The sequence below is a fragment of the Pleurodeles waltl genome, chromosome 6, assembly GCF_031143425.1.
Source record: "Pleurodeles waltl isolate 20211129_DDA chromosome 6, aPleWal1.hap1.20221129, whole genome shotgun sequence".
NCBI lineage: Eukaryota > Metazoa > Chordata > Amphibia > Caudata > Salamandridae > Pleurodeles > Pleurodeles waltl.
The window spans coordinates 1124568697-1124595272 of NC_090445.1; the positions used below are offsets into that span (position 1 = coordinate 1124568697).

Genomic DNA, 26576 nt, shown 5'->3' on the forward strand with positions numbered 1-26576 from the left:
TACAGCAAACTCTTATTTTGCAGGCGCATCAGATTAAAGTCGTATGTAAATTTGTGGGCAACACCGACGACTGCTTTTAAAAAAAAGAACAATGTTGAGGGTCCCGGTTGCAGAGTTTGATGCGGAACTCAGAAGTTTCACTTGAGCTCGCTGCTCCACAGGTGTGCAGAGACCTAGGGCTAGTTGTTCACCCTTGGAGAAAGGGTGGGCCCACCGCGCACACTATGTGTGTCTATTGCAGCGGTGCTGTGCAGTTTGTGTAAGACTTGCCTATGAGGGATGATTTGTCGCTTTACTTGCTAGATGATTTTGCTGGGATAGCGGGTCCCTGCATCACAGCCTGGCAGGGATTGGATTAGGTTGCTGGGTGGTCGATGAAATGGTGTAGTACACTGAGCCTGAGGACCCTGGGAGAGGGCCGAGGAAATGGTTTGTTGTTTGGGGGGCGAGGAACAGTAAAATGTAATTTTGCTGGGGAGCCGAAAATCCTTGTACCGAAGCTGTTAACCCTTCAGTAACACCACAGTATCTAGATTAAATGTCTGAATAGAAGTTCCTTTTCATATTGAGGTCACACCATAGTGGGAGTCCATGCAAATCTTGAATTATCTTCCTAGCTTCACTTAAGATTCTGAAGGCTTTGTCTATCTACGTTTCCATCAAGCACGTCTATTCAAAATTTTAAATAGAGCTTGTTGTAAATAACTATATTTTTAACTTGAAGACCAAAACAACCTTTTACCAATTCCGGCCCTAGGGAAACTGTAATCCTCTCGTGATTTTCGCTCCCAAACTAGCATTGTCAGCTCATATAACATATTTGTTTCCAATGTTAATTGCAAAGTTAAATGCAACAACTAGGGGCACACCCTACAAAAATGTAACGGGCCTTTAAAATTGCCACCCATCACCCATGATATAAGCGGGTTGAAGGCTTCTCAACTCTGCCTTGTCAAATAAATATTATTCGCCTTTTTCTTGAGTATGTTTGAGGCCTGCTGTTATGAAGTCTAAGGACGAATTGCTCAGTGAAAGCCATTGAGGTGCTCTGGCCCCCTGCACTTGAAAGAGCTGCTGGGCTGTTCGGGGTTCAGCTTCTCGAGGTAAATACAATAGCACGCCGCCACCAGCACTGCTCACGGTTAAGAGCACGTGACTGAATCATGCGGTGATTTGAGGGGTAGGAGTTCGAATCCTGGCATGGCCGACTTAGCCTTCAGTTATCTGGCAGTTTTTAAATAGAACACTATTAAAATGAGTAATGTTTTTCATAAGTGTCCTTAAAGTATTCAAGGTTATATTATAATCAATGAACGTTGTCACAAAAGAGGACAAGCAAAAACAGTAAGCGTGACGCCACTTGTCGAAGCCCTAAATTTGTAATGAACCATATGCAGAGCGGATAGCAAGTGCTATTTTCCTTAGAAGTTCGAACATAAAATGCATATTATATATTGCACAAATACAGCAGTGTGATGAAATGGTTTCACAAAATATCTTTATTTTTATTAAAAAAATACAATAATTTAACAGTTTGGTAGCATTGCGTTTATTGTTGAAAAAAATGCAGAGGCGAAAATTCCCAGATTTGTTCTGTTCCTTCTCTTCTTGGCTTTATAGCGGATTTACCAAATGTTGCTTTTAAAGGGACAAATTCTTCCTCTCAGACTAGTGAAACCCGTGCCTTAGGTTTCTTGTAAACTGCGAAAAGCTTCTTAACCCAACCTATGACAAAACTTTTCTAAACCAGCTTGCAGTTGGAGGTAATTTTACATGGTGGAAATAATGAGGCTATTGATAGGTGTCCAACCCCCCGCAGCCTCCCCGCCAAGAGGGACCAGAGTTTGCACACACAGCTGCTTCACCTAGGGCTTGCAAGTTAAGCCTCGTGCTGAGAAGTTGCCCAATCCTGGGGTTTTGCTTAGTCACTATGCGCTGGCGTAGGGACGACAAACAGAGGCCTTTGAGCCCAAGCTGAGCTAGATGTGACGTGCGAAGGCTTGAGTGCATTCCAGCGCCTTCTCTTCATCCCACCCGACTCAGAGTTGTGCTGTTCAGTGATGACTGAGCAACTGCGGACAACGAGAGGCTGAAAACGGAGGGTGCGGGTGCTTAATTTGGAGGGGGAGGTGAATAAATTGAAGGGTCCAAAGTTTTTGTTAGGGGTCGACACTGTTGAACTCCAGGGATGGCTGAATACTAATCCAACCTAGTCTTGAATGCACCTCATGTGTCTTCCACAATTCTTTTTTCTGAAATCAATCTCATTCATGGAGGTCATTTATCATACTTGCTTTATTTAGTCCATTTGTCCCTGTTTTTGTATCTTTCTCTCCCTCCATCTTTTCTGCTTTGCTTTGCCTGGCACTGGGTCAAACTCTGGTGATAAATTCGCCCTGATCCCCCAAAAGACAAATAAATAGTGGGCTTATCACCACCTCATCCTAATTTGTCATGTGTAGTGATGACAATTAAACTGATAATCATAGACAAGAAATCCTAACATCGTATAGTGCATCATCCCGCCCACTGCTAGACTTTGGCAGACTGTCACATGGATCACTGACATTTCTACATCTTTACAGCACCCATTTTGTCATCCCTTCCTGCAAACCCAGCACCAGTGGCTGCTGTTCAGACAGACTAACACACGTTTCCCAGAAAATTATATATCTCATATAGTGTACTCGCTTAAGGTTCAGTACATTTTAATTGAAATGTTGACAACATTACAACCATGGAAACCAAGTTAACCCCCTTCCCACTCCCCACGCAGTCCATACAAAAGAGAAGCTAAGCATCCGGGTCTAGTGCAACCTTTTAATAACTGGTTGAGACCACCGGACGAGAAGACCTTAGCAAAACAACCAAAGCCAGTTCTTGAAGAAACCAATAGTTTCATATATTTGTAGACAGTTTCTTTGGCACTGATGAAGGGGCACTGCCATGTTACAACAGAGGGCAAATATGGCGAAAAGTCAAATAAAATGCAAAGAGCATTTGTATGCTAAATGAACAGCCTCAATCTCTTGGAGAGTGCAAATGTCAGTGTGTGTTTCCATGCTAAGGCGCAGCAAATACAGTCAGTGGACAGGCACACTGAGGTGTAGCGCATGATTCAGGCGCAGAGGGTGTTCAACTATCCTCTATGGGTGCAAGATTCAGTGATGAGCTATTGAGGGCATACTATGTGGACAAAGGAAAGATAGGTTCTGCTTTTAATACTTTTGTGGTTGTTTGGGTAAATAATGATTGGCCTTGCCTGAGAGCCTAGATGTATTTCTGTTTTTGAGTTTCTGTGGATCAGTTTCATGTTTTTCTTCTCACTTACAGCTCTTTTGTTCCTTTTCAGATGACGCTCCGGCTCATGCTGGCAGTGGGTGTAGCAGTGATTGGATCTTTGCAGTTTGGGTACAACACTGGCGTTATCAATGCCCCCCAAAAGGTAAGGCATATTTTTTAGTAATGCATGACCACATACAAATATAGTTTGTTATATTTAGAACTATTTTCATGATAGCTTTATTTTTACATTTCCATCCTCATTTACATTTTTTAGGCATTTAATATTTTTCATGTTCGTTTTTTATCCCTTTTTCTGTAGAAAGTGAAGGTGCAACTTGTGTATTTTCACATTTGCCCATCCATTAAATATTTGCAAATTAGTACATGTGGTGTTTCAGCACTGTAAGCAACCTTGTACAAAACCACAATGCACTCATCTGAACATATAGCATTGTAGGGCAAACTGATAATCTCATCTACAGTTTTTTATGGACTTTCATCCCTTTTTAACTTCCCATGCTGTAAATCTGCACAAATAATAGCCATCATTATAGGCCCACAACTATATGATGGGAAGTAAACAAACACACAAAGCTCCTCCCAAAATAGAACATCCTGTTAGAGAGATTACTGATGCTAATGAGATCTCCTAGGGATACTTGGCTTTTCAGCTTCACAGAGGAATTAAGAGTTCCCCTTTAACTTGCTTCTCGTGAGAGACTTCAGGGAACATGTTATATAAACTGTATAAACTGACCTTGAGTGTGGACCTGCATATTCAGTGTTCCAGAGTCACAGAGAGGCATGGAACACTAAGCTACCTTCTGATTTCATCCGAAACTGGAATTAGTCAAGCCAAAAATATGTGTGAAAGCAGCATGTCTGCGACCAACAAGTCTGTACCTAATGGAGTACACACAGTGCAGGCCCCAGTGGTGCTTAGTTTTTGATGGTTTTGGGTGTTGGCCCCAGCATTACTTTCTGAAGACTGGGATTTATTTTTCATCATCAAACTATGACCCTCAGCTTCAGCTAATGAGAAAAGAGAGGTATGAGAATGGAAGAGGTATGAAAACGGTCATCAAGGGAACAACCAGAGAAATAAGTTAAAAAATCACATAGAAACAGGAGGTGTAGAGTGGTGAGAGAGAGAGGCATGGGGTGGAATCAGTTCTGGGTTGCACTGGTATTCAGGAACGGGGCCATTAGACAGTTGTGGCGGCAGGATCCTAAGAGAGGGCTAGGGAGTGAGCGAACGTGTTACCTGCCCGCCTGGTAGAGTGGGCGGAACAGGATTTGGCATGGGCCTGCTCAGGGTTAGATATGTAAATGTGACAGCTGATAGAACGCTTTGTACAGTCCTTTCACTGCCTTCACACCTATAGGCTACAATGAGGTCTGAGCCTTCTAGATAAAGACAAGGATTGTAAGGCTAATCAAGTTTCACTCAAGCTCTCCTGAAATGTCTTCACCCCTAAATAAACACACTTCTTCTGTTCGGGAAGGGCAGCATCCAACGGATTCTAGCTTCACCCATTATCAATATGAGTTTAAACTAGAACAATAGTCTCTGGCCTCCGCAGAGGTGAGCCTAAAATGTTTTTCACTTATCACTCCTTGGTCCACAGTGCACTTTCATTGGCACACTGAAGGCAACCAGAAGACATCACACATGGCACCAGACAGTCTACCTCTGATGTATTGGGTGGGAGACCATAGCCAGGAAGGTCAGGGTGTTTGATAATGTTTATTGTATATGGTTTATAATTCAAGATTCCCCCATGTGATCTGAAAGTCAGCTCGCCTGACAGCTAAAATAATTAGAAATATATAAAGTACTTTAGTGCTGGCACACGCTGCTGTCCTCAAAATCAGAGGGTCTTCAACTCCAAAAGGGATTTTTTATAATGTACCCAAGCCCTTTACGGGTCAAAAGTCTTAACGATTTGCACAAGGGCTTTTGCACATCTTTGAAAATCTCAAAAAGAAAGAAGTATCTCCCTCCATCTGCCTAATTTGCTGATTAAAACGTCGTAGTAATCATGATTTGAATAATTTAGTTAATGATCAAAATAGTTGAAAATCGGTAGTGTTACAATGGTCTGAAAATATTTGCAGCATTAACGATGTGACTTTTTAATACATAGGTCACATTACCATCTGCAAACCATCTCTCGTTTACGAATGGAAATAGCACATCGGGCCCTTTTGTTCTTGTTTTTAATCTAAAGTGCTGGAAAGAAAATGTTAACTCTTCTATACAACCAAATGCGTGGGACATGACTTAGCATGTTTGTTTAGAAGGAATGTTGATAGGACTTAAAAAAGGAGGAAGTTCCTCCTCTGGGATTTTTTGAAGTGTCGTCATTACATACCTGGTCACTACACAAGCTCAACCAGAAAATCCCAAACACTCCCACACTTGCCTTTGCGAACCTGTGCATGTATGGGTGGAGCTAGCTTCAGACAACTACTTGCAATAATATGCCATACATCCCAAACAAGCAACAAACAGGTTTGAAACAGCGATAATAGTAACTTGAAAACTAGTCCAGTGGCTGAATGTTTCTTTAGCCCACAGTCTTGACTATGTACCCAGAAGTCTGCATGCCTAAAGTGTGAGTCAAGCCCTGGCCAAATCCGAGTTTGATCCGCCTGCGGTCAATAAAATGAGTGGAGTATATCACTAACGGCTAAAATGATACACCCACACTTTATTCATATTCTGTGTCCACTAGTCCCGTTTATAATTATTTCCCCCTGTAGTAAGAAATTATGCATGCATGGATACTCTTTATTTTTTGTTCTGCTCTGTGTCCATAAATCATGAAGAAGGTAGCTTCAATCTTGGCCCATTAGGTAATCTCTCTATCACTTGTTTATCTGCTAAAGGAAGTTACTGTCTCACTTCAACAATGATCCACGCGCTTTTCTGTCCAAGTTTCATCTCCCTTGTAATAGAAGCCATGTCTGCAGTCAACCAGGCGACCCTAGCTGATGGTCTTAGCTCAGTCCCATCCCTAAACGTATCGGAGAAATGTCTACTACATACTGAAGCGTTAAGTCAGAGAGTTACATCACATTTTCCATAACAACTCTTTTAATGTATAAGTAGAACAAAATGAGCAATATTGTTATTGAATGGTCAACTAAATAGGTATTGAAAGCTGGGAAATTATTTGTAATGCTCTACCAGTCGAGGAAGAAGCACTGAATCCTAAGAGGATCAGCATCAACAATATTGTAGGCAGGGTGCCCTCTTCAGAACTGTACTGCGATCGCTTGGGTAAAGCAGAGGGGAGTTGAAGTTTGGTTGCAATAGGTGTGGTCATGCTACAGCAGAGTTTTTGCATCTTTTCCTTCCTATCTGATGTGTTTAGGAAGACCTGCCTCTTTACAAACTCAAAAAACAGAAAGGTGCTTTAGGCCTCACTGTGAGTACAGAAACGCAATATAAATACCAGTCGACCAGGAAAGTTCAAGATTCGATTTCAAGCATTACAATCTCACTGGATTATCGGGATAATCACCAAGCATGTAGATGATTCAGATTTAGATTCAATATATGTAAATTATCTCATTTGGATATTTAGAAAATCTGGCATGGATTCGGCCGTGATGAGCAATATTAAAGATTCTCTTTGCTCTGTTAAAAATCGCACTGCTGAGTACTTTCCTTACTTACATTGTTGCAAGGTATTATGTGGGACTCAAACCCTCAGAATATGGATACTTATTTGTAAAATATGATAAAATGAGCACAATTTGGTCCCAGGCCTATTTCGCAGACCACAATTAACAGTGACGATTTCTATCAGTGATCACTTAAAAAAGGCTATTTACTATCCTTTCCATGTCCCTAAATTGTGCTCTATTTTCTTGAGGTGTTCAAATATTTTCAAAATACTCCTTGTATGCCACAGTACGTTCATTGTGTTAGCTGGCATGCATCTTAGATGCAGCAAAGTCAGTGCCTTATTATCGTAAGTGCAAAACACTTAAAAAAATTAAAAAAAGCTCTCAGTCATGTGACGTACTCCGGATTTGTCAAGATGGGGGTTGTAGTGGTGCATTTTTGCTTGGATAGTAAGGCTTGATATCAGAACAGCAAAGCTGAAGAGAAGGAAGGGAGTTTGTGTCAAGAAATTAAAAGTCGCTGGGGTTCTATTACATGGCTGGCTTGGCCATGTCACAAATCAGAGATGCTGTTGTTCCTGCTAATCTTGTACGCCCTTGGTAACAGTAAATTGTGGCCTGTATGATTGACTGCCTGACTCACGTCTAGGTCCGAGGATTTTAAATCAATGATCTTCCTCAATTATCAAAATGGCTGACAAAACAAGGTGTGGATGCCTTACGTGACATCCTATAAAAATCTATCACAGAAGGAGGAAATGTGTTGAGGAAATTACGGTATTACTCAATCAGCATTCTGAAATGTTAATATTCTGAAAGCTTGTAGCATTGTAAAATCCCCATTGCTTGTTTTACTGTTTACTTAAATACAATACGTACTGTAAAATGTGGAGAATGCACATGTGGCACAAATATCAGGTAGATTTCCATTAAAGCTGAGCTCCTCATGTTTGCTACGATTTATAGTTGGAATAAGGGTTAGACAATTGGTTTCACTCAATTTTCAAAAACAGCCCCAATTTGTGAATTGACTTTACCAATGACAGGTAGCTAATTCCCTGTAGATTTGGCTTGCAAATCTGTAGCTCGTGTGAAATGATTTCAGACACGTCAGAATGCCCAAGCTAACCTGTCTGAACCCCATGACTTACTTATCTTTTTGAATACACTCATGTCTTACAAATTAGCATACACATAACAAATCATTATTTGAATTTGCAGGGTGAGTTTTAATAGTTAATCACCCTATTTAACAGAACTGTGTTGTTTTTTTGTGAACCCCGGTGGGTTAAGCCCAGTCAATTTACCGACCTGAGTGTCCTGAAGATTTTTTTTTCACCAAAAATGTTTTCAGTTTCATTTGGCAATTAAGATTTCTTATCCATTGTTAGACATTTGAGTGGTATACTTTGTATTTTTTACGGGAATATGGAGAGAGAAGAGCTGAATGCTGTAATCACGAATGTGCTGCTGGAGAAGACCTTAGGGGCTCCTTTGGCTCAGGACCCCATGAGGCTTTGACAAGATCATAAGGCAGTCATCACAGTGCGTCACTATTGACCCCACTAGCCCTTCCTTTCCTAGGGCCTTCAAGATGAGGGCCCTGTCTGCGGCCTTAGTTATGCTGGAGGTAGGGGGAGGTTCATTGCTTGAAATGGTGAGATAACTATCCATGACACATGTCAAGATTTGACTATTGCAAGATAGCAAGATGGAAACAGTAAAGTTTGGGCTGGTGGAGCGAACACACTTATTGGAGGTCTTGCACATGAAGTGGAAGGCCATGCGCAAAGTATTGATCTGTATTACACATCACCTGATAAATCCTCAATTTTTGCCATATTTTGACATGAAACAGAAAGATTTGTTTGATCCAAGAAGTGTGTATAGGGTTGTAGTTGAAGCTTAGACAAAAACACAGCAAATAATCTTATGTACCAGGAAACCAGCTGTAAGCTGCAATATCCGAATCAGAGGGCTATGGTAACAGAAGTGTGGCCTGAATTACTACATAAAAACTTATCATTGTTATATGTTTTGGCCTGCACTGTTTTCTGTGTGCGCGCATCACATGAGCATTCTATGATTTAATCATGAAAACACATTTAGAACGTGAAAGCTACAAAATGCTGTGTGACAGCCCTTTCACAAATATTTGTATGCCAAAAGGTATGAGATTGGCAATTATTATTTGTGGCAGAGATGACAAGGGAGGGCTGGGCGTATCCTATTTTTATCAGTTCGTATGAGAAAAAAGTTGACTTTTCACTTTTTCTTATTTTATTCAATAACAAAATTGGAACAGCGAGATATGGGCCAGTGAACGAGAAAAGAGGTATGGCGCAAATAAACATTGGTGTTTTCTTTAAAAAGAAATACAAATATTTCTTCTGAAGAGAATTACTGTTCTGATTTAGAGTATGATGAATAGAGTAGTGTCCTTCAGGCTGGCGGTGGACATTATCTCCTCAATGACTGTGGGATTCTGTCAGCCAAATTTAGAGATGAGTGCAGAGCCATATGTCAACTCTATAGTTCCTTTCAATGTACAAAAAATTCGGTGGACTGTGGCCGTCAACGTTGATGGACGTCCAACACATTTTTTAAATTTTTGTTTTTCGTATATTCCCAAAAGTGGTAGTTTGTTATTACCGCCCACCGAAAAAAAACAAAAAACAACAGCAGCAAAAAATAATGACCTCACACACCCTGGGAGTTTATTCCAGGGTGGGGATGGTCATTATTGTTTTCCCTCGCTGCCAGATTTTTCCGGACCCTAAATACGGCGGGCAGTGTAGTCTGTCAACGGAGCCTCCCCCGGCAGAATACGTAATGCCCGCCCTCCTTAAAAAGAGGAGGGTAGACAGAGAGTTTGGCTGGCAAATGGGTGACTGATTACAACTTCGCATTTGCCCCCCCTGTCCTGCAAACTCTATACGTATTTTGGGGAATATTCAGTAGTTTTACTTTCCATTGATGTATAACGTTTTTTAACTTGCTGAACATTTGTTTCTTGCGCACTATTGTCTGCTACAGGGCTCCTGTGCAGGCCAGTCTTAAATGCGGGCCCTCACATGTCACCGTTTCTAAAGTTGCATCAGCCAAACTTAAGCAACATAGTAAAGTTTAAGCAACACCAAATGTGAGCAAAGTAAAGCATAGTCTGGCGCCATCCAGCGGAGGTATTGATGATTAACGACGGAATTGATTTCATTACACGGCAGGAGGGCAGAATTCTACTGCTTCCCGCGCGGACGTACCCACCGCTCCTCAAGGCGCTAAGTTTATTTAGATGACTCATCCGAAGGAGAAGTGGGAGAGAGGAAGCAAGACTTTATTAAACTTCCTGTTTTTTTTTATATACCACCAACTTCAACCTACTGGCCATGACACCATTCAGATCACTACCGCTTGCTATTCCCCTATACCGAGGGGCGAGGTGGCGGCTGGGCAGCACATATACTTATGGCTTGGATCAGTCTAGAGCACAGCCTGGCACTAATACATTGCCACCAGGCTCGGTAACCCATGAGAGAAAACACAATTAATTTCAGCACACCAACTTTCTCTAGCCCCCAGGAGCGTAGTTTCAGGGGGGTGTTTAAGATGTTACACCCCCCACCCAGAATAAATGTGTTTTCTGGCAGATAGTTGGGTAGAGGTGTTTTCAGTCGAGTATGGTGAAGTGTCTGTCGGATTTCACCAGGAATTGTTACATAAATCAGACAAAAATAAAACACACTCTTCCTCTCTGCTTTGAAAATCGTCAAAAATGTTGGTTATTTTACAAAATATTGTGTTTTCTCTCATTTACTACCTCTGACAGTCAACATTCGTCTCCCTTTCCACTGCCCCTTTAGCCCCTCTCAGGAGCCCTGCTTGTCACATTTGTTGGAAACTCTGAAGCTCACACCCACCCCCAGTCTTATTGACCAAGCTATGCCCCTGCTAGGCTTTGTTTGTATAGGATATGTAGGACTATGTGTTCTGATTTATTTGTGACTCTTAATGATAGAACCCAATTTTAAACAATTTCCACAGAGCACAGCTCAGCAGTCAAACATGTTGTGTGGAGGGAGGAGAGAGCAAGAGAGCACCATATTTACACAAATATGGCACTCCTTTTCCCTGCCCCTGGCGCTGGCTCAGAAAGGTGCTGCCGGGCACCACGCAGACACCTTTGCACCATGTGAGTTAGGAAAGATTTTGTACCGGAAAAATAGCCTTCCAGTAGGAAATACTATGCTTAGACTAACTTTAAAACATTTTCCACTTTATATGTATGTTGTACAGTTCAGCTCACATGCAAAGTTGGAAAAAAAAAGAAATAAAAGCATTTCACTGTGATAGCGCGTTTGGAATGGGCGCTATTTTTTTTATTCAAAACTCTGTCTACTCTTTTTTTTAGTAAATAGGGGTTTGCATCAAAAACCTTGGGTGGTTGTATGTGAACGCCAATGCACCACCCATGGAATGCCCCCTTGGCGGTCAGTAATGCAGTGCAGTACTGTGCACCGCTTTGTGCCACTTTCAAGTGATTTTTCAGTGCAAAACAAGTTTTGAGCTTGAAAGTAAATTAACGAAAAAAGATTTTGCTTTCATTTGAGCCACTTTTGTGAGGCAAACAGGGCAAAATCTTTGTAAATATACCCCTAAATGTTCAATAGTACCCGGAGGAACCCGTTTTATCGGTATCAGAATAAAGAAAAGATTGAGTTAAAGTGCACTAAACCTCAGATCGACCTTTTAACCCTCAAGCTTTCTAGCTATATGTACATCTTTGCCATAAGTGCAGTAATCTGCTGAGATATGCTCAAATCTGCTCTGTTTGTGACCAATTAAGTCAGAACTGCATTACTGTGTACTTTCCTTGTTGCCCATTTCTTAGGGGTGGGAGCGGAGGCTGTTATGCGTCCACTGCCCCTGTGCCCCCATATTTGGGCTTCCTGGAACAAATAGTTTGAATTTCTGCAGTTGCCTCATCTTCTATCAGTATATACATTGAATTGAATGGACGATACAGTAAGGCATGAAGGTGACTCGAATACTGGGGGCTAGATTTAATATCACAGATTCAACACTCTTCCGATTAACGAATGGACTAAAGTGATAACATGCGCGGATTGTGATGAGTTGCAGATTTTTTAAAAACATATGCAGAATATGGGATGGTATAATATGCATGCAGGGGCAGAAAAAAAAGATTATTTCTCGTAGTAGGTGTCAAAGTGGATTGGGCTGGACAGACTTGAGGATCTTTGAGTATTCAAAATGTTCATGTTGTAGTGACAAATCTATTTTTTCTCATCACATGCTTATGCAGTGGCAGGAATAAACAATGTCATGGAAATACATCTTAAATTAGAATGGGTTTCCTTCTAGGGTAGCTTTAAGACACAACAGCCTCATTAGAATATGTTTCTGTCTGCTCTGAGTGTTACGGAAATCTCATGTCCTTTGTTTCAAGACTCACACTAGTAGAAAATGTATATGTTAACAAAGGAAGAAATGTAAAATATCAATTTTCTTCATGAAATGCCTCCTAATGGATTGATTTCTATTTTCCTTGCAGGTGATTGAAACATTTTACAATGAGACATGGGTATCCCGTTACCAAATTTCCATCGAAGCCACCACACTCACAACACTTTGGTCTTTGTCTGTTGCCATCTTCTCTGTTGGGGGAATGATGGGATCTTTTTCGGTTGGACTTTTTGTTAACCGATTTGGCAGGTAAGATTCGAGAGACGACTGGCTGTTGTTTGTGTACCTACAGTTTGATATAGTGAAAGAATGCCACTTTGAATATATAACTTTTGCCTGACATTTCCAATCCTTAGAACAGGCTACACCTTTTGTTGTCATGAATTAATATTGATATCTCTTGTCATAGAGAACCGTGCAGTACGCATTCTGCGATTAGTGTGGACATGCAGTGCTGTTGGCGTTCAATACCTTCATACTCTTGTTCTGAGGTTTCCTTCAGACCGAAGTCTGATTTCTGTCTGAGTTCCATTATGCTGCTTTTCCTGAACTTGGTTATACGTGTGTTATGGTGGTTTGTAGTATTTTATGTGTGTAGATCTTTATCATCTTGATTTCGCCCCTCCTGTGGTTATCTTAAAATGTGATTTTCTTTATTTTATTGGTAGTTCTGAAGTTTTACGTTGCAAATATTTTTTTGAAATGGTCAAATAGTTGGCACAAAAATTGAAAAATAGGGTTGGAAAGCATACAGAAAGTAGAAGGAGAAAGAAAGGGAACGGAAGGGAGTAAATGGGGCGCTAGTGGCTACCAGGCATGAAAAGAAAGAAAACATGTAATAAACTGTGAGGGGAACAGGATAAAAAAGGAAGCCGAAGAATGAAAAAAGGGATAATGAAAACAGACTATAAAATAAGCGAAGGGAAATTATTAAACCTGGAGCACAAAATCGAAATACGCAACAAGAAATAAAAATACCAAAGTGCAAAAAACTGAAAGTAAAAAAATTGAAGTAATACTATTGTGAAATAGAAAATTTAAAACTTTTAATGCTGACCTGGGAGAATTGATATGAAGTAACTGAGTCCAATAGTATGGACTTGCAGCACATTATGGTAGGGCTTGTGACTAGTTCCATCTTTAAAGGATGAGCACTGGACCTTTTCATGTTTGCATCCCTGAGAATTTACCTTCTGTAGGGTAGCTCTGAACACGCCTACTCTGGTACACTACCTACAATTAAGTCCGATACATGTGGGCAACAAGTTTAATAAGGAAAGGCAATTCAAATAATAATAAACACAGTACAGAGATACGAAAGAATGGAGATACGAGAATTAGCAAGTGTATTGAAACGTCTTCTCTTTCCTCTGTCCAACTTCTTTTATTCCTCTTGTTTTCTAACTGCAGGATGCAGAAGTAGGGGGCTTGCTGATCACATTTTCTATAAGAAAGGCTAAAACCTTCATGCTCCCAGAATTTTTGCAAACCTGTCAGTTTTCTTACTTTTCCCCACAACCCCGGAAATTGTTACAGAGCAAACTAGAAATAACTTGTTTTTTCGTTTTGATACAATCGTTTTAGATTTTGGGAATAATTCAAGCAGGAAGGTTTTAAAACTGGTCCGTTATCTTAAATGCTTTTCATCATTAAACAATCGTTACTATTTCCGGGCAGAGATCTGCATGTGAAACTAGACACCCTGGCATCAATTCCTGGGGTGGGACGGGGGTACATAGTGTGCCCTCTAGTGATAGATCTTACTCATGACCGATTATTGGACATTGGTAGTTCGACCGGAGCCTCAACCACCTGCATGTGCCCTCCTAAATGTATATGTCAACCCTGAGCAAGCGTCGGGGATCCATCACTTTTTATATTTAACAATGAAGGGGATATTTCCACTCAAAATAAAAAAATATATATATTAAACAAAAATAATTGATGCCAAATTCTCCCAGACTCCTCTTTTTTGTTTGAGGGCATTAGGAGGAGAAACGTAAGCTTAATGTTGGAACTCTGCTCTTCACCTCCATTTTCATCAGTTGTTTCAGGCTCCAAAGGCCCCACCAGCGACATCACAAGCTTGTGTTCTTCTGCTGGCATTAACACGCAATCTCTAGTAATGTCCCCTCTGGGCATCTTGGTTCCTATCACGTAGATGGAGTCAAGTGATGAAGATATTGGCAAAAAGGGAAGAATTCCCCTAGGACCATTTTCAGGAAGTCTGGCCAACATATTAATCAAAATACTGAGATATGGAATTCTGAGAGATTAATACTTTCTAACCTTGCGAGCAATTTTTCTTTTTTCATTTTTGTGTCAATGTGCACACATGTTTGTAGGAATATATCACAATTCGGCAAAAGTTAACCAGGAGTATCTGATGAGCTTTTGTCATGTCTACCATAATTGATAACTAAGAATATGTGGGTTCTACACTTGGCTAGACTAAGGCTATCTATGATACCGTTCACTACACTGCTGTAATTTAACCATTAATGGCTAGCCAGTGTTATCTTCTATGAGAACAAGTGACAGTAGAAGGTCTCCGAAGTTCATATGGCGATTGACTTTGAACAGATGCATTAGGTTTGTCCACGTTTACTATGCCATTGCCAGTGATACGATATTATTTGTTAATGAGTACCTCCTTCTCACTCCATTTCAATGCCTTACCTTCTAGACGGAATTCCATGCTGATGGCAAACGTCCTGGCCTTTGCGGCTGCCATTCTGATGGGTTTCTCCAAGATGGCGTACTCCTTTGAGATGCTGATTCTGGGCCGCTTCGTTGTTGGCTTATACTGTGGTCTCACAACTGGGTTTGTGCCCATGTACGTGGGCGAGATTGCCCCAACAGCCCTTCGTGGAGCTTTAGGAACCCTGCACCAGCTGGGGGTTGTGATTGGAATCCTGATTGCACAGGTAAATGAATCTCAGATGTGACATTGGGTGGGATTCAGTAAACCATGTTGAACTACTTCCAACAATTAAGCAAGTTATTATGTGCCAAATATACAGAATTTCACCTGGGGGTGTGAAATGCATGCACATGATTGTCAGAAAAGTTATTAATTAGCTACCACTTTGTTTCATTTGAAAATTCAGTTTATACTAGGATGCTGTACTGTCAGCAGCTATTAGTAAATTTGCTATCATAACTAGCCGTTATCATTTAAACCCATGTCCTATAAAATGTGTGACACAGTAGTGCTTAACGGTAGGCAGATTACATATCTGCCACCCGCACAAGGATGCCACTTTGCTTACATAGAGAGAAAGTCGACATCACCACATCACAACGAATTAACTATCCACAACACCACTTTCTCTCCTATTACTCGCTGACTTTAAATTTGCCTTTGAGCAGTACAGTGCTCTTCAGCCTTTTAGCCTATGTTTGTGCCATAGAAATAACATACACACGTACTGTAGTCTAGAAAGTGTTGTGTATGTGGGTTGGGGGTGAAGTACCTACATGCGGGCAGAGGAGGATGCATAGAGCACATAACTTCTCACATGTAGTTAGGTTCCCATACCCACTTGGTTCTAGACTGTCGGTAGGCGTACCTGGCATAAAATCTTTTGTAATGTTGCACACTGTAAAAATTCTTGCGCACACACACACTGATACAAACTGCACTACCCAAGTCGGGTTACACCAGAATAGGCAGTTTATGTCCCAAAAATGAATAACACAGGTCAGGTATGCTTCACGTTGTGAGAATAGTTTCTGATGCTTCCTGACTAGAAACAATATGTATTTGTGCAGGTCATTTCAACGGAATATGCCTGTAAGTTGCACCTGAAAAGTCGACACCCTAACTAATTTACATGTTGACTTCTGCTCTGTGCAGATTTTTGGACTGGAGTCAATAATGGGTAACGAAAGTCTGTGGCCACTTCTCCTGGGTTTGGTCTTCCTTCCAGCCGTGATCCAGTGCATTTTGCTGCCCTTCTGCCCAGAGAGCCCCAGGTTCCTGTTAATTAATCGCAATGAGGAAAGCAAAGCCAAAAGTGGTAAGTCTTCCAGTAAGCGATCAAGCAGAGGACCAATAAATATGGGTGAAATGTTGAAATTGATCTCAGCCACTTGTAATCCCTCTGGACCACATCCCAGTACATTGCTTTCAGCTTGTCTGTGTCATTACCTACAGGGGCCACCTATATATTCAAGTCATTCTCGGATCCACTCCTCAATAGTGGGTAGAATCCACCATTTTGCTTGATAATCGACTACCAGACACTCCCTGCCCCTTTATCATACTCTGCATGTTTCTATTTCCTCTTCTTTGTGGCAGGTTTTCAGTCATTCTCTTCCTCCTTGTTTCCCATTAGTGGGTTTTTCCCAGGGAAAATAAGTTCTGGTCCCCAAAAAGAAGTGCAGGTGGGCCACACCCGCAACCACTGGCTCAATTAAGCCACTGATGATGCTACTCAAGTTACTGACCTTGCAATGAATGAACTGGCCTTGCCTTGTTTCAAACTTGTGAATGGTTGGTCACTGATGTCAGTGGCAAGTGTTTAACTTAGTAAGCTATATTGCTGTCATATAAACAAAGAGCCCAATGACTGTAATAAAAGGCCAATTGAAATGTAAAATAACAACGGGATGTGTTAGTTTCATGTTTTTCTGTTTAATTCTCCACCAAAGTCGATTACATTGTAACTTGATGGAACTCTGAGAGTGATGTCTGAAAATGCCATGTTTCATTGAAGGATGATGTTGCCCTACAGAGTTCCCTGGTCAACTCTCACCCATGTTTTTTATTGTTTCATGAACTCTAGATTGGTATTAGCTTTAATTTTGCTAGCATCCCACACTCTCATTTTGTGCCTCAGTGCTGAAGAAATTACGAGGAACGACGGATGTCACTAGCGATCTGCAGGAGATGAAGGAGGAAAGCCGGCAGATGATGAGGGAGAAGAAGGTGACCATTGCTGAGCTCTTTCGCTCTTCGTTGTACCGACAGCCTATCTTTATCGCCATCGTCCTGCAGCTTTCCCAGCAGCTCTCGGGAATCAATGCAGTAAGTGCAATCCAAAATAATCTTGCTGGTGTGGCACATCACAAAGCTAACACAACACAGTGCAATAAGCTAGGTGATTGGAATTATGCAGCAGCAAAGGCTCAAAGTTATGTGGCAGTGTTGCCTAAAGTAAACAGCATGAAAGAAAACTGCCGATTAGGCTGCATAATGCAGCATATATTTAGCAGTTTGAATCCAACTTTTTGACATTTTAACACACATCAATACTTTAAGATTTAACACATTAATACCAGTTGAACACCTGACTACGCAGCATTCAGTAACTGCAAGGTAACTACTTAACCTTTGCAAAGGGTCCTCCACTGTGCGGCTCCACGTGTGATGCTTTTTAGGAACTTTTGATCAGTTTTGCAGCAGCTGAAAAGCGTGGTAAAGCCATAAATATGTAGAAACCTTTGTGGATGCATGATCAAATTGATTCTGACTATAAGACAACATAGTGTACATGGACTTAACTCAAATCTACTTAACATTGCAAAGCACACAACACTGAGGACCATAAAGCTGTAGGCCACAACAAAATCGCTAGCGTTGCATTGTCACTCTTGTTGGCACAAGCCCCGAGATGCCAAATCACAAGCTGTTGTCATCTTTTGTGATCATTCATCGCAGCTCAATCTAAACACACATGAGGATGAAGAAAAGTACAGGTGCCATAGCTCAGAGCCTGGGCCCACCTCAGTTCCAGAATCTAACAGCTAATATAGAAATGCTGTTGGAATCCCTTCTATTGAAGTATCGATTCAAGGGCCTAAACAGACATAGTTAATTACTCTGTCAACAGCCACAAGTAAGTCCATTTGCATCCAGGTTGTAAAAGACAACTTTAAACTGGTTCCAGTGACTCATCCCATCTCATGAGTCAATGGATGGTACAAAGTCCACAAAAGCACTACCACTGGGGCCCTAGGACCTATTATCAAACTGTTTCAGATATAACTCCTGGTTTGGTCAAGCACGATCACTAACAAACTGACCCATGATCTCTTTTTTTATTCCCCGTCAGGTGTTCTACTATTCCACCCAGATCTTCGAGAAGGCCGGTGTGCAGCAGCCAGTATATGCCACTATTGGAGCTGGAGTTGTGAACACTGCTTTCACAGTTGTTTCGGTGAGAACTTTTGCACTTTAGTTAAAAACTGAGGCGGACTTGTTCAGTGTATCTGCCCCATCAGCCCCTTTTAGTACTAAGAGTGTACACAAGTATTTTTATCCTTTTCCAGAAATTTTGTGAAAATTACACAAATCTCGGAGAAATTACAGGACTGGCACATAATATGGTTTGCTGGCATCTTGTGTGAAATTTTCAGGCAAGGGCATAATACATAAAAAGCCATGCTTGACAGCAGAATAAGAGTGGTTTAAGCAGAATAATTCACTTGGCTAGACATTTTCGGCTCAAATCAGTTTCCCATGAGCAAAAAAGTGTGCAAAATTGGGTAGTATGAAATGTTACCAATTTCATGTAACCCTGAATACATGAGTTTTATAAACGTCATTAGATTAATTAAATTTGCCCAAGCCTCGTTACTATCTTATTGCTAATGCTAATACCTGTCACAAAGACACAATCGGTATAAACGTTTATGTCCCTTAGAGATAACTTGTAGTACTTTGGTGCGGCTTTACAGTTGCATAGGATCTATAAAACTTCAATAAATATCTCAGCTGTTATACAGTTGTGGCAAAAAAGACCGCAAATTACAGATATAGGATGGTAATGCTATTATAAAATATTGGGAAATAATTTTTTATTGCCTTCGTTTCTACATAGTGCTCTGTACCACACATACTATTTCTAAGTGCTGTAAATAAAATACATTAATCCAATCTAATTTAACAACATTCGATTTATCAGCCTAAGAAGGATCGAACACTGAGTCTCCCTAAGGTTCAAACTCTAAACCTGACATTTACCGTTTCTTGACCAAATAGTGGGCACCTCTTCTTCGCTGTTAGCTGGCACATTTACTGCTAGCGCTAAGAGGCTGGACGTGTGCCTTAAGCAACGTCCCTATAGACTGTATTGTTAAATAGACCTAGGTTGTCTTTTCATAACACAACGTAGTGAAGCAATTTGCTTCGTTGTACTCCAATGGTGCTGATATTGACTACAATGTCTGCTATTAGGTAATAAATTGATAAATCCCTCTGTCTCTTGTGAATATTTTAAAATGCATATCGCTGCACAGATCACTGAGTCACAAAGATAGGAAGCTGTGTATCTCGCCTTTATCCTGTGCTCGCAATTCCAATGTGCTTTGCATTCTAATTGTATTATGAGGCTTGTCATATGCAATTGGTCTGGGTGAAATTTGTGTTGATTTGGTGTAAATTATCATTATTCTTGCCATAGGAAATTGCCCGAATTACGCTATTATGCCCATTGTGCAGTTACGTGTCATTCACAGTCAAAATATAGCGCAAATGCACAGGAACCACTGTAACAACAGAACGCCAGAAGCTGTTGCTCAGGTGCTTGTAGTTTTTGCGCTATTTTTCAGTGTGAAAAGCAGAATCGTTTTAATTATGGATGTGAGATGCCGTTAACCCTAAAATATAGCACTTTGCACAATCGCACTTCATTTTCTAAAATTTCACAAATTCCCCATCCCCAATATAGAGAGGTAGCAACCACTTTAATAATGTAAATGTATGAATCAAGCCAAAGTCAAACCCCATTACATACAGTGTGGGGAGAAAAAAGTAGTTTGCGTGACCTAATCTTGCAACCCAAACAATCACCAACAATTGGCATTCTAGAACGTGCTTTTTCCAGTGAAGTCTGCTTGGTTTTATGATGTGTTGTGATGTCATTCACTGGTTATCCTCTTCCATCAGCATTCCTGCAAATTATTTTGAAAATAGCTGAAAAAATGCGGTACTATTTTCCATGTCCAAAGAAACCATATTTGCTGTAGGTTTCACATCTGAGTTGTAATTCGTGCATTAAAGTGATTGAAACAGCAGTGATGGTTGGAATACATTCCATGAGATATGTGGTGCTAATGATAGTGGTTTAGTGAAGATCCTGTGAGCTCTCTAGCAAGCCGACCCTCATGGCACTAGTGACCTCTACCCATCCTCACCTTAAGACTGTAAACTCCCCCTCGATCCCTTGGCTCTGTGGGTACTTCTCGAGCAGTGTGTCATTTGTAATACTTGTGGCGTTTCCTCCCTCACAGTTGTTCATAGTGGAGCGGGCCGGACGTAGAACGCTGCATCTTGTAGGACTGGCAGGAATGGCTGGTTGTGCTGTTCTCATGACCATCGCCCTACTGTTATTGGTAAGTAGGCTATTCTTGCTGGAGGGAACCCCCGCCAACCTCTGAAATACGTTTGACATTGAACAAACTAGGAAAAACATTTAGGTGTTTAGTACTGGAGATATTTTTAAGGGTGCAAATACCTCTTCTCCTATTAAGATTTGCAACTCAGGAGGTGACATTTTTTACCAGGTGTAATTTTTTCCATTCTACACAAATGGTTGTGGTATCATCATTATCTGTCACTTCTCTATTTGTATAGTCAAGTTTACTCTGGAGTTCTTACTTTGCTCTGGTGTTTGGAGGTGGTGGTGCACTTGTTTTGGAGTCTAAGATTTATTTTTCAGCTTAAGACATTTGACCATGATCTAGAGAAAAGAGCAGAGAAGGGAGAAGAAACAAACCCAAACTAAATTGCACATTTACAAGAAATAGCAAAGGGCTCAGGAAATCTTTTTTTACGAGCCACTGCTTTCAGTTCCTTGCATCTTGTATGCCTTCATTATTCTTTCAGACTAAGGCTTAAAGCTCCCCTTTCTGATTCCAAATGCAATTACCCCTCCTCCCTCTGTGAAACACAATTGAAAGAATCAGGCTTGAAAGGGCATGCAATAGATGCTATTAAAGCTGTCATGTAGTGTTTTTTACTTACCTTTAACCACCCCACCTTCATATTTGGTAAAATATGTTTGACAATTCTTAGTAGTACAATGTATAGTAATGTGGCTCCCTTCCCTATTAATGTAATAAAATAATGAAAACTAGTCAAGCTCATGTGATAATACATTATGCTTAGTTGGAAATATTTTTACCACTTTATGCTAATATGTTAATGACCTCTTGAACAATGACAATTTCTCCCTTTTGCCTTGCAACAGGAAAAGTTGGGGTGGATGTCATATATTAGTATTGTTGCTATCTTTGGATTTGTGGCGTTCTTCGAGATTGGACCTGGCCCAATCCCATGGTTTATTGTGGCAGAACTCTTTAGCCAAGGTCCAAGGCCTGCGGCGTTTGCAGTGGCTGGTCTTTCGAATTGGACCTCCAACTTCATAGTCGGAATGTGCTTCCAGTACGTTGAGGTAAGAACCAACACTAATTATATCCAAAGACAAATAGTTATCTTGTTGTTCAAGATATTCTAATTTATCATGACTATCCGCCTATCTTAACAGTTAGAGAAACGTAGTAATAAGAGTAATCTTAGTCACTAAACCAAAGATTAGACCTCTTTTCCAATGACTGTAAAAGAGATGTGTCCACAGTTGCTCCTGGAACGTGTAATCCATTGCACAACTGTAAGTCAAATAATAACTATGTGAAAGTTTTTTTAGACTAATTGTATATAAATGTATCCTACATGAATATGCTGAAAACCTGGCATGCATCTGGCCACCCTGTAAATGCAAAATCAACCACCACTAATTTGTTATGCTGCATAAAATTAATTTATTGGAATACCATAGTCTACAAAAATTGAGTTAATAATGCAAAAAAAACTATCACCTCCTGGGCTGTCAGATTGTAAGCTTGGGAATCAGGTTTTTCACATTTCATTTAAACACTAGATTAGCTTGACACTCCAGAATCTGCCTATGTTAGAATGAACATTGTTATATGCTGGTGGGCCCCCAGGTTATTTTTACAGGGATATATATCACTTGAAATCTTTTTTATTTATGTTTACCACGTTTCGGTTTCCCCCTGCAATTAAATGTAACATGTTGGACAGGAGCTTCACTCCAAACACGACCTTTGAAAACTGTGTGTAAAGTTGCTCCAAATATCTGCTTCTTAAATAAAGGAAGCAATGACTTAATTGCACAATATCCAGCCCTGGGCTTTGTGGGATTTGTATCCCAGGTTCACCTCAATCAAACCATTTTGACTACCACAGCTGAAAATGATTTGAAAAAGGAAAGCCCAGGAGATGAATGGGTTTTACTGAAGACATAAGGGCCAAAAGGCTACCTAACTTCGAAAGTGTCCATACAATCCCAGTCTCTTAGATTTCCATTAAGGTAATTTAACCATCCCAAACAAGAGGTGGTTTGTGAACTTTACTTTCTTGTTTCCTCCTGAATTAGAAGTTAAGGCAGACCACATTGGGCAAGTGTCCTTCCACACAGATTTTTCACGAGCTGCTAATCGTGAAAATCTCCAGGTGAAATTCTGGGGGAAAACAAGTCAATATCAGCATGGTAAATCCAATTCCCACAAGTTATTCCCCAAAAACTTTCAACCACTTTTGTTTTCCCCATCAAAGAATTGTTAGGACCAGGGAAATAGCAGGCACTCATAATTTTTTTTCCACATGTTGGTTTACCATTTCTAGATTGTAGGGGGCATATTTAAGAGCCCCTAGCACCACCGGAGCGTCACTTTTTGTGATGTTCTGGTGGCGCTAAGCACTGCTCCATATTTACAAGGGGGTGTAACGCCTCTTGTTTGTGGCATTATGCCTCCTTGTAAATATGGGCTCCTCCAATGCATTTTTCTGCATTTGAGGGGCTCCGCAACACCCATTGATTTTTGATGCCGCCTCAGATTTACGAGTTATTGTAAACCTGAGGCAGCGCCAAAAACTAATGCCACCCCATATGTGGCGTTAATATGGCAAAATGAGGAGGAATGATCTTATTCCTCCTAGTTTTTTTATTTTTCTGTGGTCTGCAGCACGCATAGAAGAAGCAAAATGCCATGGACAATTGTTTACTTGCAGGAAGGTATCCCTTCCTGCACATAAACAATCATTCAAAATGATGCTTTGGTACTTCTATGTGTGCTGCATTTTGCAGCTCACATAGATGTGCCAAATCGCCATTATAGATTGTTTATATGCAGGAGGGGCACCTTCCTGCACATAAACAATCCATCCCTCAACGCAGACACCCTTGCATTATGGTGCTAGGATGCCTGCGTTGGAGCTAGGCAGCTCAATTCAGTGCCAGCACAGAGAGAAACGCAGGGGTGCGTCGTATTCCTCTATATACGGCACACCTCTGCCTTTCTTAAGTGTCGCAGGCCCGCGCTGCTATTTTTGGGGCAGCAGTGCGCTGCACCACTTTAACATAAATCTGGGCCTACATGTTTTTTGGTTTAGGAGTCATGCCATGCTAGGTGCCTTTCAGAGGGCCCAACCTGTACATTGGCTTTCAGTGTGCTGTTTTCAATACAGGTGCAGCTCTTGTCTTTGTGTCCCTTACGTCACTCACTAAATTCATGTTATTTTTGTCTTTCAGCAACTTCTTGGTGCATGGGTCTTCATAGTCTTCACGGTTTTCCTCATCCTCTTCTTCATTTTCACATACTTCCTGGTGCCGGAAACGAAAGGCCGGACCTTCGACGAGATCACTGCTGGATTCCGCCAAGGTGGGGCTAACCAGACTGACAAGCAAGCGAACCCGGAGTTCGACAGCCTCGGCGCCGACTCCCAGTCCCAGGTGTAGAACCGGCGGTCACTTCCCATTTCACGTTAGCTGCTCACTCTTTCCTTTGATTGCCACACACTACAGGAAACAGGGGCAGGAGAGAAGGCTAAGGGGTGACGTGTTGTCTTGTGTGTGCTTGTGACATTTGCCAGTCTCTCTGCTGACCTACGTGTTCATCAGCATCATTACCTGGACTTAAAAGCAACTGATTCTTTTGAAAATGTAAAAACATCTGCATGTTGTTTTTGGAGAGCGATCAGGCACAGAAGAGCCCCTTTCAATCAAGTTGGAGAATTTTCAAACAGAAACAAAACACTAACCTTAGACAACGATTTTTAATACTTTTTTGTATAAATTTTGAATGATTTTTTTATACTTTGTTTGGTAGTCTAGAATTTCAAACGCAAATGGTGGGTACAGGGTCATTTATAATTTCTTTTTTTAAGTAGCTGTCTATTGATGACAGTTACGTATATTTCACATTTTACTTCAAATTCCAACCCCAGGCCTGCATTCCTTTAAGATTGTTACTTTTGCAGCAGAAACGGTTTTGAGGCAACAGTAGCCGAGGTAAGAGAAAACCGCTGTGGGTGTGCCTGCGCAAGCCTCTCAACTAGCCGTCTTCAGGCATAGGTCGCCTTGACCTGCTTGACCAGTCAACCTAGCACATGCTCACTCCACACTGGCTCTCCCTTTTCCGTTAGCGGAACAACTTCGTACAGTTTGGACATTTGTCTTTTTTTATACTTTTGTTTGGAAGAAATAGAGAAACGGCTCTTATTTGCGCATCTAATGTTGTGGTACGGTTCTGTTGGCAGTGCTGGAGGACATTTCATTTAGCTGAATGTTTTTCACTGTTTAAATCTAGAAGCTATTTTTATGTTGATCACTTCAAATGATTGGGACCTTAACATGTGACCTGACTTCTATAAGACCTGTCATTGCGGGGTCTTGACTGTGGAGTCTGATTGCTTTCAATGCACAGTACATCATTTGGCAGCAATTGTGCTGTCATCATCAGCATACAGTTATTTACTTAACTTCCCTAATACGTCAGAAAAGTTTAAAGAAGTTAATTTCCACGTACAGCCAATAAGGCTAGCCCGTCAGTTTTAAGCTAGATTACATCAGTACCAAAACAGGTGCGTCCACGCCCATGCGGGTATCTTGGCTCTGAAATAACAGATGTTTATTGTTACTTATATCAATGATATTCATTTTATCGACTAAGTAGACCTGCCATGATGCGAACCTGTGTCCCTGAGGTCAAACACAGATCCCTGCAGTGGATCCTGTGATCCACTGATTCACCAGACACAGCAACTGTTGCTTTTGCTATCTGCAAACGAAACACCTATACCACAGATCCCCTTTTGATCACTCACACAGAGGCAGCTATGCCTTCTTTATTGAATAGTGCAAGTTAATAAGAGCTATACACAGTACAGGTGAACATAACTCCAGCACGCGACAACAGACAAACTGGCCTGTTACAACCACAACAAGTGCTGAACTGACTGAAACTCTTTAATGAACAGAATCATACATTTCCTGCTTTCTGTGTATAGTTTTGAAAATATTTATATATAAATATATTTTTTTGTTCTTTGATGTTAATATTGTAGGTGTAAGTTATTAGTGTTAGATATTAACGCCTGTAAATATAGATTATATTCAATGTCAATGTAAAATGTATACTAGAGGTCATTTATAGTTTCTTACTGCAATGTAATATCAAATGCTTCTATATTAATAGAACATCCTTGTTTTATTTCCTTGTACATTACGTGCCTGCACTGTAGGTGTACCCTTTGCACTGAATTTTAGTGTGTTAGTGAAGAAAATTCACCTAACGGATGATGATACAAGTGTTTCAGTGTATTTGCTCACAACCCGATTCCAGAATGCATATAGCTATTTATTAGTGTTTTTTATTATTTATTTGTGAGTTTTTAAAGCGACTAGATGACACTTGAAATAAAATACTTTTAGAATGAAATAAAACTAGTAAAACTTGAATTTGTGTACAATACAGGGATTAAGGTTAATTTGCCTGCAAAGAATGAGTGACTTGAGTGAACGTTCCAAGAGGGCGTACCATAACGTAAAAAGCATCAAAGTACAATGTATGGTGCGGGAAAAGACATTATATTTACTGTTAAGCTAAGGGCTAGAAATGAATCATCAGATTTTCAGCCGGATACTGAATAAGCCTCTGCTTGAGTAGTTTGTTGTTTTCCAGACTTAAGGGGTGTCATCAATTCTCTTCTCTGCACATGCTGAAAATATTCTCATTCATTTCAAATGTCGTTCTTTATCAGTAGGCACAATAGCCAACAGCAACAGCCCATCTTAGGGGTGGAGGGTCCACCCCCCTCATACCTTTCCTGACATAAAGAGTGTCTGTCAGCCTGAGGAAAG

General features: G+C 40.8%; 1 protein-coding gene across 3 annotated transcripts in view; it reads left to right on the forward strand.

Annotated features, from left to right (window-relative positions):
* Positions 1–26185, forward strand: part of SLC2A1 (solute carrier family 2 member 1) — a 43703-nt gene extending 17518 nt beyond the window's left edge. For all 3 annotated transcript variants that reach the window (XM_069240311.1, XM_069240312.1, XM_069240313.1), the window contains exons 2-10: positions 3353–3445; positions 12494–12654; positions 15092–15332; positions 16265–16427; positions 17250–17437; positions 18465–18569; positions 20644–20745; positions 21603–21806; positions 23967–26185. In XM_069240311.1, coding sequence (XP_069096412.1) covers positions 3353–3445; positions 12494–12654; positions 15092–15332; positions 16265–16427; positions 17250–17437; positions 18465–18569; positions 20644–20745; positions 21603–21806; positions 23967–24173 — 1464 coding nt within the window. In that variant the 3' untranslated portion in view covers positions 24174–26185. The remainder of the gene's footprint in view (positions 1–3352; positions 3446–12493; positions 12655–15091; positions 15333–16264; positions 16428–17249; positions 17438–18464; positions 18570–20643; positions 20746–21602; positions 21807–23966) is intronic.
* Positions 26186–26576: the final 391 nt, after the last annotated feature.